At 44.2% G+C, this 17,636-nt stretch overlaps 1 protein-coding gene across 3 annotated transcripts in view; it reads left to right on the top strand.

Annotated features, from left to right (window-relative positions):
• Nucleotides 1-13,860, top strand: part of LOC125708909 (rho GTPase-activating protein 29-like) — a 34,619-nt gene extending 20,759 nt beyond the window's left edge. For 2 of the 3 annotated variants that reach the window (XM_048976831.1, XM_048976833.1), the window contains 18 exons: nt 56-116; nt 530-667; nt 804-868; nt 984-1,094; nt 1,225-1,305; nt 1,802-1,969; nt 2,333-2,470; nt 2,867-3,057; nt 3,694-3,869; nt 5,851-5,979; nt 7,358-7,456; nt 7,894-8,057; nt 8,370-8,558; nt 9,307-9,444; nt 9,930-10,162; nt 10,768-11,083; nt 11,180-11,288; nt 11,392-13,860. In XM_048976831.1, coding sequence (XP_048832788.1) covers nt 56-116; nt 530-667; nt 804-868; nt 984-1,094; nt 1,225-1,305; nt 1,802-1,969; nt 2,333-2,470; nt 2,867-3,057; nt 3,694-3,869; nt 5,851-5,979; nt 7,358-7,456; nt 7,894-8,057; nt 8,370-8,558; nt 9,307-9,444; nt 9,930-10,162; nt 10,768-11,083; nt 11,180-11,288; nt 11,392-12,206 — 3,321 coding nt within the window. In that variant the 3' untranslated portion in view covers nt 12,207-13,860. The remainder of the gene's footprint in view (nt 1-55; nt 117-529; nt 668-803; nt 869-983; nt 1,095-1,224; nt 1,306-1,801; nt 1,970-2,332; nt 2,471-2,866; nt 3,058-3,693; nt 3,870-5,850; nt 5,980-7,357; nt 7,457-7,893; nt 8,058-8,369; nt 8,559-9,306; nt 9,445-9,929; nt 10,163-10,767; nt 11,084-11,179; nt 11,289-11,391) is intronic. The other variant, XM_048976832.1, reaches the window with a different exon arrangement.
• Nucleotides 13,861-17,636: the final 3,776 nt, after the last annotated feature.

Raw genomic sequence — 17,636 nt, 5'->3', positions numbered from 1 at the left:
ATTTATAAATGGTCGAGTCTGACCCTACTGATCCTGGATCTGTTTTCTTTTCAAGTCTTTTGAGAACCTTTGTGCAGAATCTGGGGGATCTTCTCCTGAAAAGGATGACAGCCCAGGTAAGAGTCTCTCCACATCCACATTTCCTGTTTGCGTTTAAGGAACTCTAAATTCCCACTGCCTGATCCTGCGCCCCAAAGTTTCGAAACTCCTCTCTGCTTTTGATGTGAGCTTGCGTACAGACACCAAATACCGGCAAGCTTCTGCATCGGGAGTACAGCTGCAGTCTGCACCAATGCAGTAGGGTACAGTTGCAACAGACTGTCTATGTTGTTACACTAAAGAAGGGGTGGAAATCCTTAGCGGGTCTGCTTAGCGTCAGCAAGGATTAAGATGACCCCCCCCCCCTTCCATGGGCAAAGTCAGCGGGAGCTTTTCTCCTGCGGAACGCAGACCAAGTGGTTGCTGGTCTTGGTGGCGATGCAGATGCCCCTCTGTCTCACCCTCCCTGGTGTCCGGTGCACATTTCCAGGGTCGCCACGGGCGAAGGAGGTGGACAGTGTGCTCTTGGGCAGTGACAGTGGTGTGGAATCGGCGCTGCTCTATACCAAGGCCTGGTCAAAGTACACCAAGGATCTTCTGGCCTGGGTGGAGAAGAGGCTCAGCCTGGGTGAGTGGGTGGAGCTGGATTTAAGCATGCTATCTCATGGATTTGCCTTCGTGGCATAGCCTCCAGGCTGCCTCTACAGGGTTTGTTTTACTCTTTGTGCTCCAAGAACATCTCTAACCATCGTTTGTGCTTCCAGATATCGAATGCGCAAAAGCCTTTGCCAAAATGGCCGAATCTGCAAAGACCCTCACAAGTCAGCAGGTAGCCGAGCTTATTGGGGCTTGAGCCTGTCAGATACTGAGGAACGAATAAGATGCATGAATACCGGTGTTTTTAACGCAGAAATTACTTTCTTTTTTTTTTTTTAATGCTGAAGGTGTACATGCCATTCCAGGAGGCTTACATCTCCGCCTTTAAAAATGACATTGAGTACAGCCAGTTAGTGCTGCAAACTGCCGCTGCACTGCAGTCAAACAAATTCACTCAGGTGTGTATAAAATTAAGCCGTTTCTTTTGGCTACTACAGCTGCTGCAGTTTTCATTTGTTATAAACAAACAATGTGTCGTCTGTTTCCCTTAAAATGGTACTTCTTTTGTTTTTCTTCCTAATGCTCTAGCCCCTGCTAGCTCGGAAGAACGAGCTGGACAAACGTAGGAAAGAGATCAAGGAGCAGTGGCAGAGGGAACAAAAAAAAATAGTGAGTTTTTTGAGTTAGCTCACTGATCCTTATGATGTGAAGTGTAGTAATATGAAGTGTAGGTGTTCTTGATATATCCTGTATATCAATATGCCCTGATGAAATAACATGTTCAACTCAAAGTAGCTTGATTATCATCTTCTGCTATATGATGTATGAGTGATAAATAGAATGTAAATATGGAGGACTTTTAATTTTCAAAATACTGAGACATGGACATAAAAACAGAAAAATGCAGTTAAAAATTCAGTTAGTAAAGGGGCAACACTATACAACACTATGTAACACTATACAATGAATTTTCAATAAATAGATGGTGAAGCACTAAGATCTGCCCTAGCTGGCATATATGAGTATATGGTCCACATATCTGGATTTGCTTATTAATGTTAGTACAGTGCGAGCGGGTGCAAGTGTGCGTGTGTACACTGTGATGCATGCTCCTGTGCATGCTACTTGGTCATGAGGAACTGTTTCACTTCCTCCTGCGGTTTAGCAAGAAGCGGAAAATGCGCTGCGGAAGGCCAGGATCCTGCAGGCCCAGAGGCTGGAGGAGTATGAGCGGGCGCGCTCCTGCACCAGCCGCGCCGAGGAGGAGCAGCTGACTAGTGGAGGCAAGCAGCTAGAGAAGAGGAGGAGAATGGAGGAGGAGGCACTGCAGAAGGTATGCACCCTCCCCCACCCCGTATGGCTTCCCGTATCCCTCCTCTGCAGAGAATAGTCTTGTAATATTGCGTCACTGACATCAAGAATCAAATTTGGAGAATTTTTTTTGTGATTGTCCAAGTGGGTTACACAAGTTCAGTGAAATAACGGTACAATCAAACACAGTATAAAATAAATTCTATAAACTAATTAAAGGTCGATTATTAGCAATGATGAGTCGCATTATTAAAGCTGCTTTATCAGGCTTTTTATGTTTGTCTGGAACACGCTGCAGCTGTGCAGCTGTGTTATAATCTTTGCTTTTGTTTTGAAAGTGGCTTCTCTGTCTCGTGCATGGGATTCCGCTCGTGCCTCGTTTCAGGCTGAGGAGGCTAAGGAGCAGTACAAAGCCTGCGTTGCCGACGTGGGGGTGAAGAGGTTGGAGCTTGCGAACGTCAAGGGCGAAATCCTCACGCAGATTCGAGAGCTGGTGTTTCAGTGCGACTTGACATTGAAAGCCGTGAGTGTCTGGCTCCAGAAGGGCACTGGGCTGTGTTGTGGTTTAGCTACTGATAGATAGTATGTCACCCCATTCAATATTAGCCCTTAATCGCCAGTGTTTTCTGGGATTGGTTTTTGTAGGATGGATGCATGGATGGATATAACACATAATAATTACTGAATAATTCAAGAAGTTCCTCTGGAATCAATATATTTTTTTATCTTAATAATAGCAATATGTTATTCTTCATTAGTATTTATTTTTATTGATCATTGTTGCAGTTGTTGTGCTTGGTCGTGTTGTTCTGTGGTTGATCTTGATCCTATTATTCTAATATTAACTATATAATTATAGGCTGTGTCACCTTTATGATTCAGCTGCGGTGACTTGTGGCCTGGCCACTCCCTCCCACAGGTGACAGTGAACTGGTTCCAGATGCAGCAGGCTCTGGCCATCTCCCTTCCATTAAAACACCAGTCGCTCTGTGAGACGGCCAAGCTGTACGATCCGGGACGCCGCTACACGGAGTTCGTCAGGAACCTGCCCAGGGAGCTCTGCAGGAGAGAGGCCTTCTGCTTTGATGGGGCCGGGCCCCAGAATGCCGGGTAAGGCGACAAGCCTTAGAGGAGCGGTTCACCGGCAATGCCGCCAGCACTTAAGATTACGCTCTTCTGAAGAGTGCTCTGGAACCTTGGTGGGGGAGGGGTGGGGGGTGAGCTATGAGAGATGGTGAGAGCGAAGGTGAGCAGGGGAAGATAGCTAAAGGACACCATAGTGCTTCTCTGGACTGCAAGCGTGTCATTGTTTACTTTTTTGCAAAAATAGTGTCGCAACACTGTCACCTTTCGTATGACGCACACGACTTGGAGATTATAGTGGTTTTACCCCAGGCTGAGTTTGAACATTTTTTTCGAACAGTTATCTCCATCACTGGTGGTACGTATGAAGCTAATTGCTAAGTTATTGTGCCACCCGTAAGATAGCAATAATAATTAATAAATACTAAAACTGCACAGGTATCGTTGTTATTAACTTGAGGGGAGTCTGAAGATGGCATGTATTTTGTTTGGCTAGCTTTATGCAGATCATGTGACACCAGTGCTGGTCGTTTAATCAGGCATCCCTCAGCATGGTCGGCTTCCCAGAAAAGGCTCCAGATCACCGCAGAGGGTGGTGAATGTGAAGGAGCATCGAAATAATGGCCACCATCGGTCAGACGTAACCTGCTGCTCTTCCACCAGGTTGCAGCCGAATAAGCGGACGGGGATCAGCACCAGCTACTCCCACGGAAACCTTTCGCAAATGTCCCTCAACTCCGGGGATTTCCACAGCAATGAGGAGGTGGGCAGTCCGGTCCAGTCACACATGGGGAGGAAGATCGGAGAAAGGCGATCCAACAGCAGCACGGACATCCACGGTAAGCTTTAGGGTTTGAGGCAGGGCCTTCTTCTGGTGCACTAATGAAACGTTCATGAAAAGGCCCCCTTTAAAGTGCATTGTACAGAAATTTTGTACTTGTTTCACTTTTTACATTTTTTTAAATCCTTCTTTTTACTTTTTGTATTGGCTTTTTAATGTAGAGAACCTGTGAAGTCGTTCCTGAGAAAATGTCTTTTTCATGCTCCTAAACTAGTGGATTTTTAGAGATGCGTGTTTTGCATTGGACAGCGACGATATGTATATGTACATTTATGTGGAAAATGGTTACATCACTTTATTTAAACTATTTTCACTTTTATAGTGCATTAATGGAGCGGTTAGCATTATTCTGTCAGGAAGCAATAGGTTTGATTCCGCACTATAAAAGGTAGCCATGGCCCCAGTAGACCTAAAGATAAATAGGTTGTGACAGAATAGAAGAGACATTCCTGGCTGATGAGCCGTCGCAGTGTCAGGCAGGTATGTGCAGCCTCATTAGTATCAGAGATTGACTAAACAGCGACATATTGGTGACTCGTTAGCACGCAGTGGCAGTGGGTGAAAAGTGACCAAGTGAGGAATGAGATTGGCAGGTGGGGGCTGTGGGTTTGATTGTCATGCCTGAACACAGCTCACACCCTCTTCCCAACTATGTGCTATTCATGCCTTTTCATTATGCCTGGAAATTAAACCTCGTCCTGTATTCACAGGGAAAAAATCCGGCAATTCCTGTATCTTGGAATCAATCCAGCTTTTTTGTCCTCTTTTTATTGTTCCTTCCACTCTTTCTGTAATTCACAAGTTTTCAATTATTATGCTTGGAAATTAAACCCATCCTGCATTCACAGGAAAAAATCCCGCAATTCCTGCATTTTGGAATCAATCCAGTTTTCTTTCCCTTTTTATTCCTCCTTCCACCCTTTCTGTAAGTTTTAAAAAGTTAAGTTTTTAGTTTTTCAACTTTGTGTGACAAATTTACATATTTACTCTTGAAAACTTAGTCATGCTATTTATGCCATACTCAATGTATATTATATAATAATGTTTTGGTGGAGTGGTGGCTCTGAAGCTAGGGATCCGTGCCAGCAGCTAGAAGGTTGCTGGTTCGAATCCCATGAATGCCCAGAGTAATTCTAATGCATTGGGTCCTTGAGCAAGGCCCTTCACCTCCAGCTGCTTCATCCTGGGTTAGGGTTAGGGTTAGGGTTGACAGTAATCTATATCCAGGCCCATAAGCAGGTTCTCCAGTTTACGGTGAATAACTTGTGGGTCGTTGGCAGGATTGACACTCTAACCACTTGAAAAAAGTCACGCTGGTCCATTCGGACTAGTGTGGTGCTGAGGTATCACCTGCCACATGGCTGCACTCAGGTTCTCAACACTGAGGTGGTTTGTCCTGTGGTGATGTGCTGTAATCGGTGCACGCTCCTTATCTCAATGTTTTGCACATTTCACTTCAAAGGTTTTTATCTGTAAGATAACTGAGCCAATCACTTTTTGTTTAACAGAGATACAGTACTGCACAAATATCTTATGATGTAAAACTATATGATATTATATCTGTATAAGTGTGTTAGCCATCTCAAAAGCTCCCCTAAAGTTACCCCTGTACTTGCAGAGACCATCCAGCACACCGATGCATTTGTTTTTGACCCCTAGTGAACCTTATGTGGGTCATCAGTACCTCACTGACTTTAAAAGTAATTACATGAATTATATGAGCTTGTCATGAAATGTATCGAATACATGGAATGGCTGAGGTGCCCCTGAGGAGAGTTTTGGGATCTGAAGCGGTGTTCATCTGGCCGTCCAACTAGATAGTATCAACTTTTTGGAGAACATAAGAAATTCCTATTAGTGTTTGTGTTAATTTGGGGGGGGCAAAGGAGAATTGTGACTAACGGCACATTCTGACTTCTGTTTAAGACCTCAGGATGGTGAATATGAACCTAATTGCATTGAACATGACTGTGTTGCAGCACTAAAGGTCCAGGCCACGTTTCGCGCCTGGAGCCTGGGTGGTCAGGGAGCTGGTATGTGCAGCGACTCTGAGAGTGCCGGGGGCAGCAGCGAGTCCCGCTCTGCGGACTCTCCCACCGCCAGCCCAGGTAGGCGTTTGGCCCAGGTCTTACAGCGAGAGCTCCAAGGATGTCTGTCCCTGGGGAATCTGCGGCTCTGAAGCCACTCCTCGCTGTGCCCGTTTCTAGAAACCTTGAAGGGAAAAACAAGAATGAATGTTTCTGCCATTCCGTCATCTCGTTTCATGGGTCGTGGGTGGATTTTGGCAAGTGACTTGTTTTTTTATGGGATACCTGTTTTCTTCACGCAAGACGCCACACGCTTTTGTTGCGAAGATGCTGCCAGCCTTGCTGACAGAGCAATGGCATATAATCAGGAAGCCCTTTTCATTTCGGCCGATTGGGCGGGTCTATCCCTTCAGGGGTGCCCCCTGTCTCATGTCCTGTGCTCTCTGGGGTAGATTTCAGGCTCTCTGTCACCCTGTACTGGATAAACAGGGAGGGAGGGATGGATGGATGGATGACTGGACAGACAGACAGACAGACGGATGGACAGATGGGTAGTGGGACATATATGAAGCATCCTTGTCCATCTTATTATATATGGGAGCAGTGTCTGACTCGGTGGGCTAACCCTCTGTTCCAGTGATTGGAAGATCGCTGGTTCAAGCCCAGACCCAGCACATCTGTGGGCCCTTGAGCAAGGCTCTTAGTCCTCAGTTCCCTGGGCGCCGCTACGGGTGGCTGCCCTTCGCAGCCAGCTTGCTCTGACCTACAGAGGCAAGTTGGGGGAGGAGTAAAGAGAATTTCCCCACAGGGATTAATAAAGTGTCAGATATTATAATTGTTTTATTCTTGTGTAGAATATGCAGCTTTTGCTTTCAGATATAATGAATAACCCATGGGAACAATAAACATCTTGCTGTATCTGACATTACCTCATCGTGTCTCATGTTATGGTACGTGGTCATGCTTAATCAGAAGGTCCCCCCCCCCGCTGCCGCTTCAGTGACTAATACAGGAGGGAGTGCTGCTGTTAAATGGTTCTGAGAAATGTCCTCTGGCTGCAAATCAGCACCAGGCCCATTGAGTTTGAGTAACTGCATTTCTGTGGGTTGATGTCATGAGGAATGAAAGCCCCCTGCCCTGAGAGTGTCCTCTCTTTGTCGGTGCCTTAACGCCGAAGGGTGTAAAAATGCGGGGAATGTGTCCTGCAGTTGACTGGGGTGGCCTATTCATCTGGGGCAGGGAGGGGGGGGGGGGGTCGAGTGCTTGATCGCTGAATGGAGGTGTGAATTAATCCATGATGCACATTGTGAGGTCTTTTGTGTGGGGGGGGGGCAGTTTACCACATATGCCAAGTACCCCCCGCTCCCCACCATTCCCCTCCTGCAGCGACACGTGGCATGCGAAGATGCGTTAAAAACAGATGCGCACGATAACAGCAGCGACCATGTCCCCGGTGCAGGTGACTTCAAACGGAGGATTCCGAGGACCCCCTCGACAGGCACCATGTCCTCCGCAGACGACCTGGACGAGAGGGAGCTGCCGTCGCCCCTGGATACTGGTGAGTCAGACGAGTGTCAGGAGAGAATCAGCTGTACAAGGTGTTTTTTTTTTTTTAATTTATAATGTGCTGAACGTGAGTCAGAACCAAGGCTGGACTGGGATTAAAACTCGCCCATGGACCTTTGTCTACATATATACCCAGGATGAATTTTGCCAGCCCACAAGTCCGTCGGCCCTCTGGGGAAATGCCCAGTTCAGCCCTTATCTGAACCACTGGTAGACATTTGGAAATGATTTAACTCAAGAAGCTGTCAGTAGTACTGGTTTTCTTCAAGTTTAATTAAAAAATATATTTATAATATACATCACATGCATGTTCATAAGTTGTATATGCAGTTCATGTAGTGAATAATATGGATTTGATTTTAAAATAACTCTTTCAAATTTTGTTATTAAAATGTTATTTACTCATCTACCTTTGGTATGCTCCTCCAGGATTGAGTGACATGGCGAATGACTCTAGCAGCTCTCCTGGACCTTTCCGGAACACTCACATGTCCAAAGCCGCCCAGACGCACAAGCTACGGAAGCTGCGCTCCCCCTCCAAGTGCCGGGAATGTGACGGTCTGGTCGTGTTCCATGGGGCAGAGTGTGAGGAGGTACCAGGACTTTCCGTCAGCTTATTTACTCATGCCAAAAGTAGAAGAATTATACTTCCTAGATAGAATTATTTTCCCTAGATATGTTTATTTTATGTTTAAATTGTTTAGCAAACACTTATCCAAAGAGAAGTACAGTTGAGAAAGTAAGGTCAGCCAAGATAAATTGGGGTTAGTGGTCTTGCTCAAAGACCTACCACTGAAATCACTTTGCAAAGCACAGGATTTGAACCGACGACCTTCTGATCAGAGGCATTGTGTTTTAACACATTGAGCTGTATATGAATGTATTTATATATGTATTTTTCCTAGTGCTCTCTTGCTTGCCACAAAAAGTGCCTGGAAACGCTGGCAATCCAGTGTGGCCACAGGAAGCTGCAGGGCAGACTGCACCTCTTTGGGATCGACTTCACACAGGCGGCTCAGAACAACCCGGACGGCATCCCCTTCATCATCAGGAAGTGCACGTCGGAGATCGAACACCGTGCCTTAAACGTCAAGGTACCGGCGCCTGTGCGCGACACCCTGCTGTGTTAGCAGATTAGAGCTAAGCAGACGAGAGGGGGAGAGAGGGGGAGAGAGAGGGAGAACCAGTCAAACTTCTGGACCCACCTACTAAAAATCATTTTAACATAGCAACCCTGGGGACACTTTTGGGCTATTTAAGTATTATCTTATGAATAAGGAAAGAGATGCTGTGACAGATGACCACCCTTCACTTTAACCCTATAGAGCTGATTTTGGATGAGCTGGGTCAACGAGTAAGAGCAAGGTAGCTGATTTCTGTACTGTTGTAGAAGCAAAAAGAAGATATTTTGCAGAGAGAATTTTAGAAATTTTTGAGATGTTTAACATTTCTCTCGGTCATTACAATATTAGCCTTTTACTATAAGGTGAATAACAGCTAAAATGAAGACAGATGTAGGTGTACTTTTGACATGGATGGATGGGTGGGTGGGTGGGTGGTTGGGTGGATAGATAGATTGATGGGTGGCTGGATGGATGGATGGATGCAGTAGCTGAGTACATGCATTTAGGCAATTAATGGACATTTAGATAATAATAGTAACAATAAATAATAAGCAACAATAAATAGTAACAGTGACAGGAAAAGTATTGCATGGAACTCCCTGCTAATGGCTCAGAAGGTGCCTTAGCTGTTCTGGTTTCAGTTGTTTCAAAATCTCTTAGGTGCACTCACCAGCCATTCATTCGTTGTTCCACTTAACATCTGTTTTTCTGGATTAAGGGTATATACCGTGTCAATGGGGCGAAGTCCCGGGTGGAGAAGCTGTGCCAGGCTTTTGAAAACGGCAAGGACCTGGTTGAACTCTCTGAGCTGTACCCTCACGACATCAGCAACGTGCTCAAACTCTACCTGCGACAGGTACGCCGCCAAGTGACAGTGCCACCCTGGTGTGTCACCTTTGATTTCTAGTGAAAACTGACATGGAAAGGCTGCTACACCCATCCAAATTTCATAACTGCTTATCCGGTACAGGGCCTGAGGCATCCTGAGACTCCAGCACATTGAACACGCATAGCATACATTCATATAAGCAGTCAGGTTAGACGCACAGTTTCAACTAGTTTGTGGACTGTGGGAGACAACCAGAGAATGTGGCCAGAGCAGTGAACCCCCATTCCTCGGGGTATGAATCAGCCGTGCTCCCCACTCTCCAGGATTATCAAATCGCTTTTTTTTTGTCACATGACATGACACTTGGTGGAGTACCAGTGAGTGAAAAATTGTGTGTAGATATAGATGAATATAAATAGATTATAGATGAGTATAAAACATGAATGATATCAGTAAATAATTGATTGACTGGGACCCTGTGAACCTTGGTAAACATGGTTTTACCCTTGTAGCTCCCAGAGCCACTGATCCTGTTCCGTTTCTACAACGACTTCATTGGCCTGGCGAAGGAGAGCCAGAATATCATCGTGGATGAGGTGGACAAGGCCACCGGGGGCGCTGTTACTGACCAATCCCAGGTCAGCGTCGAACTCAACCGGGTGCTGTTCAAGGTGAAAGATCTGCTGCGGCAGCTACCCCCAGTACACTACCGGACCCTGCGCTTCCTCATAGGTCACCTGCACAGGTGCGTTCCACCCTCAGGCTGCACTTTTAGTGCGTAATCGACAACAGGAATCACATGAGGTGCCGATGTGTGTGTCTATGAAACAAGCATTTAATATGAACCCGTCTGTGCAGTGTGAGCCCCTGCTTGGTACAGTTAGTGTGTTCTCTTTGTTTGCATGACTATCCTACGTCCAGATCATTGTTTCTCAACATAGTCCTTGGGGACCCCCAGACAGTCCACATTTTTGCTGTCTCCCAGTTCCCATCACACCTGAACCATACAATTAAGAACAAATTGAACAATCAAGATCACCAAATAGTTGGTACAGGAGTGTTGGGATCTTGGATGAGGAAAAAATCTGGCCTGTCCAAGGGCTGTTAAGGACTGGGTCAAAAAACGCTGTTGTAGGTGAATTGGTGGCTATGAATTTTTCTTTGCATTTATTTGGTTGGTTGTTTGCTTGCTTGAATGTCCTGCAGTGGACTCAGGTCTCAATGTAGTGGAACATAAATGAGCCTAATCTGTAGTGAATCACACCAATTGTATTGTTGTAGGGGGTTACTTAGCTGTATTGATGCCTTTACCTTTTGAGGTTTTGAAATCCTTCATAATTCATAATGTAGAGTAACGGAGAAGGCAGACGAGAACAAAATGACAGCCAGCAATTTGGGGATCATCTTTGGGCCCACGCTCATCAAGCCGAGGCAGGTGGACGCCGACGTTTCGCTGTCCTCGCTGGTAGACTACCCCTACCAGGCCCTCATCGTGGAGCTACTGATCCGCCACTATGAAAAGATCTTTGACATCCCCACCAGCCCATCGCCCCCAGCAGGCAGGACCTCTCCAGGGACCCCAAAGGACATGCCACCAAGACTGACCCCCCAGGAGAAGGAACAGATGCTCAGCAGGCATTCAAAGTCTCTGGTGGACATCAAGGAGGTAGGATTGCAATTGAGAAGCAGACAGGAGGTGTCCAACAAAAAGCATGCTGTGATACCAGGAGCGACTCTAACATACTTTCTGGTCTCCTTACAGGAGAGCATTAAAGTGTACAAACGGCACTCGTCTGTAATTCCTTCTAATCGTTTGATGGATGAGGTAATGGAAACAAAGGACAACTCAGACTGGAGGAAGACATCATCTGGTAAATATGTTTATACAGCCAATGTATAAAGTTTTTGTGATGTTTTCTAACATTCATCAATATTTTGTGCCAAAACCATAATTTTTAAATCTTGCTCTTGTAGTTTTCAGCTCGGTTTCAGAAGAACTCAATGGACATGAGGAGGAGATCCATAGATCCAAGCTGGTGTTTAGCAAGTCCTATGACAGCCCAACCAAAACCCATCTGCGACCTCTGCGGACCAGACTGGCGTCTCGGCCCGTGAGCCTTGCCCTAGATAACCCATCCGGCCTGGCCCAGGCCAATGAGGTAAACTCCAGAAGCACAGCAGATTGTGATCGCAGTCCTCCCATACAGGAACTGGAGGAACCAGACCGGTCTGGCTCCAGCATTAACAGCCACAGTCAAGACACGCGTGTCAAAAATCTGACCCTCAGGAGAACATGGGACAAGCAGTACAGGCATTACAGCGTTACTCCTAGAACTGCGAAGATTACGGTCAATATTTCCCCTCAACAGGAATCAGGGGATTTTGAAAAACTGTCTTTGACTGTACCATCAGAATATATCACAGGAGGCTTGAAGAATGATGCAAATGACTCCAGCCCTAAACCCACTGTCTCGAGGGCACCCCGGACATTACAGCCCCCACCCGGAACATTCTACAAACCTTCTCAGAACAACACTATGACGCAGTCCTCAGATGTGGAGGTGAAGGCATACGTTTCACCCACCAACAGTGCAGGAGAGGTGAGTGTGGAGGAGTCTGTCGATGAAGAAACTGTTGACGTTGAGGTGGAATCTACAAATGTTCTTGTGACACAGCCGCAGTTTTCTGGCTGCGGTGTGCAGGACGCTCTCCCAGTCAAGCCTGTATACCAGAGATTGCGACCCCGACGCCTGCCGGAGCTGGAGCACAGGGAAGCGCATTTTGTATGACAGCTTACATCATGTAAATCGTGAGCCATGTTGTGCCATATCATACATGAAGAACGTATGACAATGAACCATGGAAGTGTTACATGTATTTATGTATTCTTATTAATCTGCTTGACACTGCTTGTTGTTGGAATAAGCACACAATTGCTCCCTAAAATGATATTGCACTTAATGATAAAATTATTTAATGTTTAAATACATATTTAGGGCAGTAAAAAAGAACAAGTAGATCATGTATATCACTGCCATTTTTAAACTATGAACAATGAAGGGAAAAGTTTTTTACTTTTTTTAAGCAACATAATAAACATCTTTATACATTCTTCACACCTTGACCAATGTGAAAAGTAATTTTTTTTATCACTGTCTGCATCTTTATTTGCCAAAAAATGATTAAAAATCTGTTACTTTTTTGTTACGTCACTTTATTTAAATTATTATAGTGCACTTACATGGCGTTTTTCTAAAATTAGTTGCAACCATTCGCATTTTCCAAATGCTCTTTTTGCTCATTGGATGCTGTGCTCTGGAAGAGGTTGAGTAAATCCACCCCCCCAGGTTATGGTGTCTGTACATGTAGACCTAAGCATAAGTTAAACAAGTACATTTGATGTTCTGTGTATTCTGTATATCTGTTAATGTCTCCTGTGTATCACCTCCAAGGAACGATTGTTGTAAAAATATGTATTCACTATATATCCTTTTTGCAAGCAATTCATAAGACCATGAAATTCATTTTTATTAACTTTTAATATTTTCTTAAATAAATACCCCAAGCAGCTTTAAAACATACCAGGAAATGGATGGCTGTAAATACTTCATGGTATATTATTATTTACAGGTATGTTATCATAATCCTAACCAGGGACGGATTATGGGTTGTGTGGGCCCCTGGGCAAAACGTTCGCGAGCCCCCCCCCCCCACCACCACCAGCACCACCACCACAATTCAAGGGCCCTTTGCAGCCAAACGCCCTCCCTATAGGGTCAGGGGCCCTTGTAGGCAGAGGATCAAAGAATGTAGGCCCTCTAAAATAGACAAACGAAAATACATTGTTAAGCGTTGCAAATTGTTTTGGGCTAGGGGCCCCACGGGCCCCCTGCACCCCAAGGGCCCCTGGGCAGTGGCCCCGCTGGCCCGGTCCGTAATCCGTCCCTGATCCTAACCAAGATAAGCGGTTAGAAAATGAGCTGATGGTTTGAGTGGATGTTCATCCTTTGTTCATCAGAACAAAATATTTTTGTGATATAAAGTTTTTAAGTTGTTTGGATGCTAATGTGAACAATAGGTACCAGTTGAATTTATGCGTATGAAGTCAAATGAATGCAGCAGGTTCTGTTACAGTCATACTGATATATACTTTTTGATAAAATGACTACAGTAGGATGTGTTATGAGTCACTTCTCTTGAATTAAAATTTTTTTTTGATTGCTTAACATTTTGTTTCCGTCTTTGGCGAGACGAGCACGAAAATGCTGCATCCACAAGAAACACCGAATTATTCATATTTAAACAACTGATTGGTCTATAGCTATTATATTGTATATATTGTATCTGGTTTATGATATATCGCTGATGCTTATTTTTATTACCTCCTCTGTCATATTGCTTGTACACGTGTTTATATATAATTATATTAACTGTTACAGCCAACACTTTGACGAGTCATTTTCATCAAGCTGATTTTGCCATGCATTGGAAAATATGTTTGTCTCTGCTGGTTTCTACGGTTACCTTAGTGGCACATTTTATTCATTTACTTTTGATAGTTCTTTTTTTAAGTACAATGTTGAGTCTACATTCTTAAATGCCTGTCCTGATTTAAGACCCTGATAAAAGGTCCCGAATACACAGAAATGGCACTATTCATATCTATTCATATAAGGAAATACTTCAGAACTAAACTCTTTTCTGGATCCCACATGTTTTATCCCTGTAATTATTTAGCCCTCTACAAGGCATGTACTCCTGTATATGGCTGTGCCAGTTTAGTCATTGACCATGTAACTGACAGGTAACTATAAGCTGGGTTACTGATATGTTTGTACTTGCTTTGAACTAACTAGGTATATAAAGCATGAAACTGTAAACTAGCACAGTATTTGATAAGCATACAAATCGTGTAGCTCTGATATTACTCACCTTGATAAGAAATAACCACATCCAAAGTTTTGTGTTGGAAATTTAAGTTGTATTATAATGTATCAAGTTTGTTACTGATAGAAAACACTCAATGACACCATGATGGGTATTTTCAAGTTGGAGCATGTTCCCTGCTGGTAACATGTGGTGTTGCCTAAATACTTATAATGTTGGTGATCATGTATGTTTTCAGACTGACATTACTGGTACAAAAGCATCAGCACTTCAAAGGGAGCATCTGTCAAAGTGTATTTAAGCAAGTGACCCAACATTACAAGTTAAGCACCGCTGACGCAACCCTGCCTGTGGTAATACCGCAAGGTTCTGACATTCAGCCAACTAAATCCCATTACAGCTCTAGGGTATGCACCTATATGATGTGACCCACTAACCATATTCTATGTGAAATCTTTCAGTCTGTGGCACAGACTGACAGACATACTGGTGTTGGGCTGCACAGATTTCCTTAGGCACGTTTACTATAGTTTCTTAGGCTTTTTGTAGGTGATCCAAAACGGAACATAGGAGTGTGGTTTCCAGGATCCGGAAAGAATATTTCTGTAATCTGATTACGACTGTTGACGGGCCCTGATGGAAGAGGATGGTTTTGTATCGCCATGCAACACTGGCCAGAACTCTAAGTTTTTATGCTTATAAAATGGTGTTTTCCTGATATGTTACTGTAAGGTAAGCACCCTTATTTTCTGTTTCTATTGACATGTTCTACCTTTTGTATATAGTTCCAATATATGACCTCTCAAGCCTTAATGTTGGTTGGTGTGTGGATTAGGGCAACTGACCAAGGGTTTTTAAATCTGATGTTATAAGTAATATGCTGCCTGCTGAATTCTATGTTGAATTTAAAATTTTATATTACAAAGGTATGTTTAAAGAAAGCATAACCATCCATCCATTTTCCAAACCGCTTATCCTACTGGGTCACGGGGGGTCCGGAGCCTATCCCGGAAGCAATGGGCATGAGGCAGGGAACAACCCAGGATGGGGGGCCAGCCCGTCACAGGGCACATTCACACACCATTCACTCACACATGCACACCTATGGGCAATTTAGCAATTCCAATTAGCCTCAGCATATTTTTGAACTGTGGGGGGGGGGGAAACCTGAGTACCTGGAGAAAACCCCATGGGGAGAACATGCAAACTCCACACACATGTGACCCAGGCGGAGACTCGAACCCGGGTCCTAGAGGTGTGAGGCAACAGTGCTAACCACTGCACCACCATGCCGCCCCATACAGTGCTAACCACTGCACCACCATGCCGCCCCTTACAGTGCTAACCACTGAACCACCATGCCGCCCCTTACAGTGCTAACCACTGCACCACCATGCCGCCCCTTACAGTGCTAACCACTGCACCACCATGCTGCCTCGAAAGCATAACCAAAACATTTAATTATTGGTCCTATTAATAAAATATTTCATCTTGTGCATCTATTTAATCTGCCCTTATTTAGTCCTTAAATGATTACCTGAAATAAAATTAATTTTTGGTTCTTCAGTTTAAAGGTAATGTGACCGTACAATTCTGTGACAGATTTTATTTGTTTCTGTAGCTTATTAACCGTATAAGTCAACATTATATAACAACCCAAACACGCATCATCACTAAGCATACATTTCATAACACACCAGGCCTGGCTTTGAGTTAAACTATTAACAAGCTGGCAAAACCAACAGTTTCACTTATTCAATTCAAAGCTAAAGCAACAACAATAAATGTTTATTTAAATGACAATGTGCGATTAAAATAAGTAAAATGTCATTCATATATTCAACATTGTCACAAAACACCCTCCATAGTCTCATAGCCAATTCGTATCGTTAATAAGGATTTTTGTTGAGCTGGGGGGGGGGGGGGGGTTAGGGTTAGGGTTTTGATTTTCAAAAGGAAAATATTCAGATTAAAAGAATCCCCATTTTAGTAGCGATATGCATATCCCTAGCCTCAGATAAGGATGTCACTTTTTACATCCTTGATTTTGCTGATATAAATATGCCTCTCAAGCCAAACAAAGAAGTCATTTTTAATAAACGTGAAATATCTGCAAGCTTAGTCATGGTGTCTTGTTAGACCTTGCTATCGCCTCACACTTTCAGGGCTGTTGGTGTCTCCATCCCGGGCTCCATGTACGCAGAGTCTGCATGTTCTCACCATATTTCAGTTGGTGTCTTTCTACCACCCAAAGATGACTTATTGAATTGCCTATTGTGAGCGTATAGCAACAGACTCACATTCCATCATACTGTCCCCTGTCATGTGACTGTAGTGGTGTGTGGGGCAATGGGTTAGGGTACAGTGTCTGTGGTCAGAAGGTTGCTTCATATCCCATAGTCAGCAGAGTGATTTTCCCTTTGGGATCTTCTGCACAGCCTTTAACCGCCAACTGGCCCAGGGAATGGCTGACTCTACTTACTCAGAAATTTGGATAAAAGCATCTTCTAAATAAATCAAACGTATATCCTGATTTTTTTTGTGCTAGCATATTTTGTGCACTAATCTGTGTTAAAAAGGTAAATCCATCCATCTATTTTATGTAACTGCTTGTCCTGTTCAGGGTCACAGGGGGTCTGGAGTGTCTTCAAATATTACAAGTAGATTTAGTACATTTAGGTCTGTAAATTTATAGGATGTCAGAAGCAACTTCTTTTCATGTGTGTTAACTGGAAGTGAGGTACGAGGCATGGATCAACCATGGTGAAGCCATTGAATGGGTCATGAATGGGTGCCAGTACTGCTGACACCTCCTTCATTCCTCCGGTCCATATGTTTTATTTTTTTTATAGACTGCCCTCAATTAACCTGTTTCCCCCTAACCCTAACCCTAACCCTAACCCTACCCTTCACATTTCCAGTTCTCTCCCTCAAATTGTTCTAACATAGTGTTTTAAACGAAACACACAAGAGCGTTCTGCATTCACCACATTGTTTTTTTTTTTTTAGTTTGTAACTTTCCGTCACCTCTAGTGCTGACTGGTCTGAATTCCTTGGGCTCTAATAAAAGGAAATCGGGGGGGCTTCTTAGAAAACAGCTGGAGGATCCTCATTAAACAGGCCAGATGGAGAATGCTGTGTGCTAGAGGTCCTTCTCAGTGGTTTGGCTGTGCACATTGACATTTATGTCTTATTGGTGCACTGGTCGCAACATAGTGATTAGGTGGGGTATCGTGTGAGTCAGCAGGTTAGGCCGCAGGGCGTGTGATTGGAAGGTGATCAGTTTAAGCCCCAGCCTCAGCTAAATAGTCATATCCCCATTGGGCACTTGA

This window comes from Brienomyrus brachyistius, chromosome 15, assembly GCF_023856365.1.
Source record: "Brienomyrus brachyistius isolate T26 chromosome 15, BBRACH_0.4, whole genome shotgun sequence".
In the NCBI taxonomy this organism is placed as follows: Eukaryota; Metazoa; Chordata; class Actinopteri; order Osteoglossiformes; family Mormyridae; genus Brienomyrus; species Brienomyrus brachyistius.
Note: the sequence above shows the minus strand (reverse complement) of the source record. Positions and strands in the feature narration are given on the sequence as shown.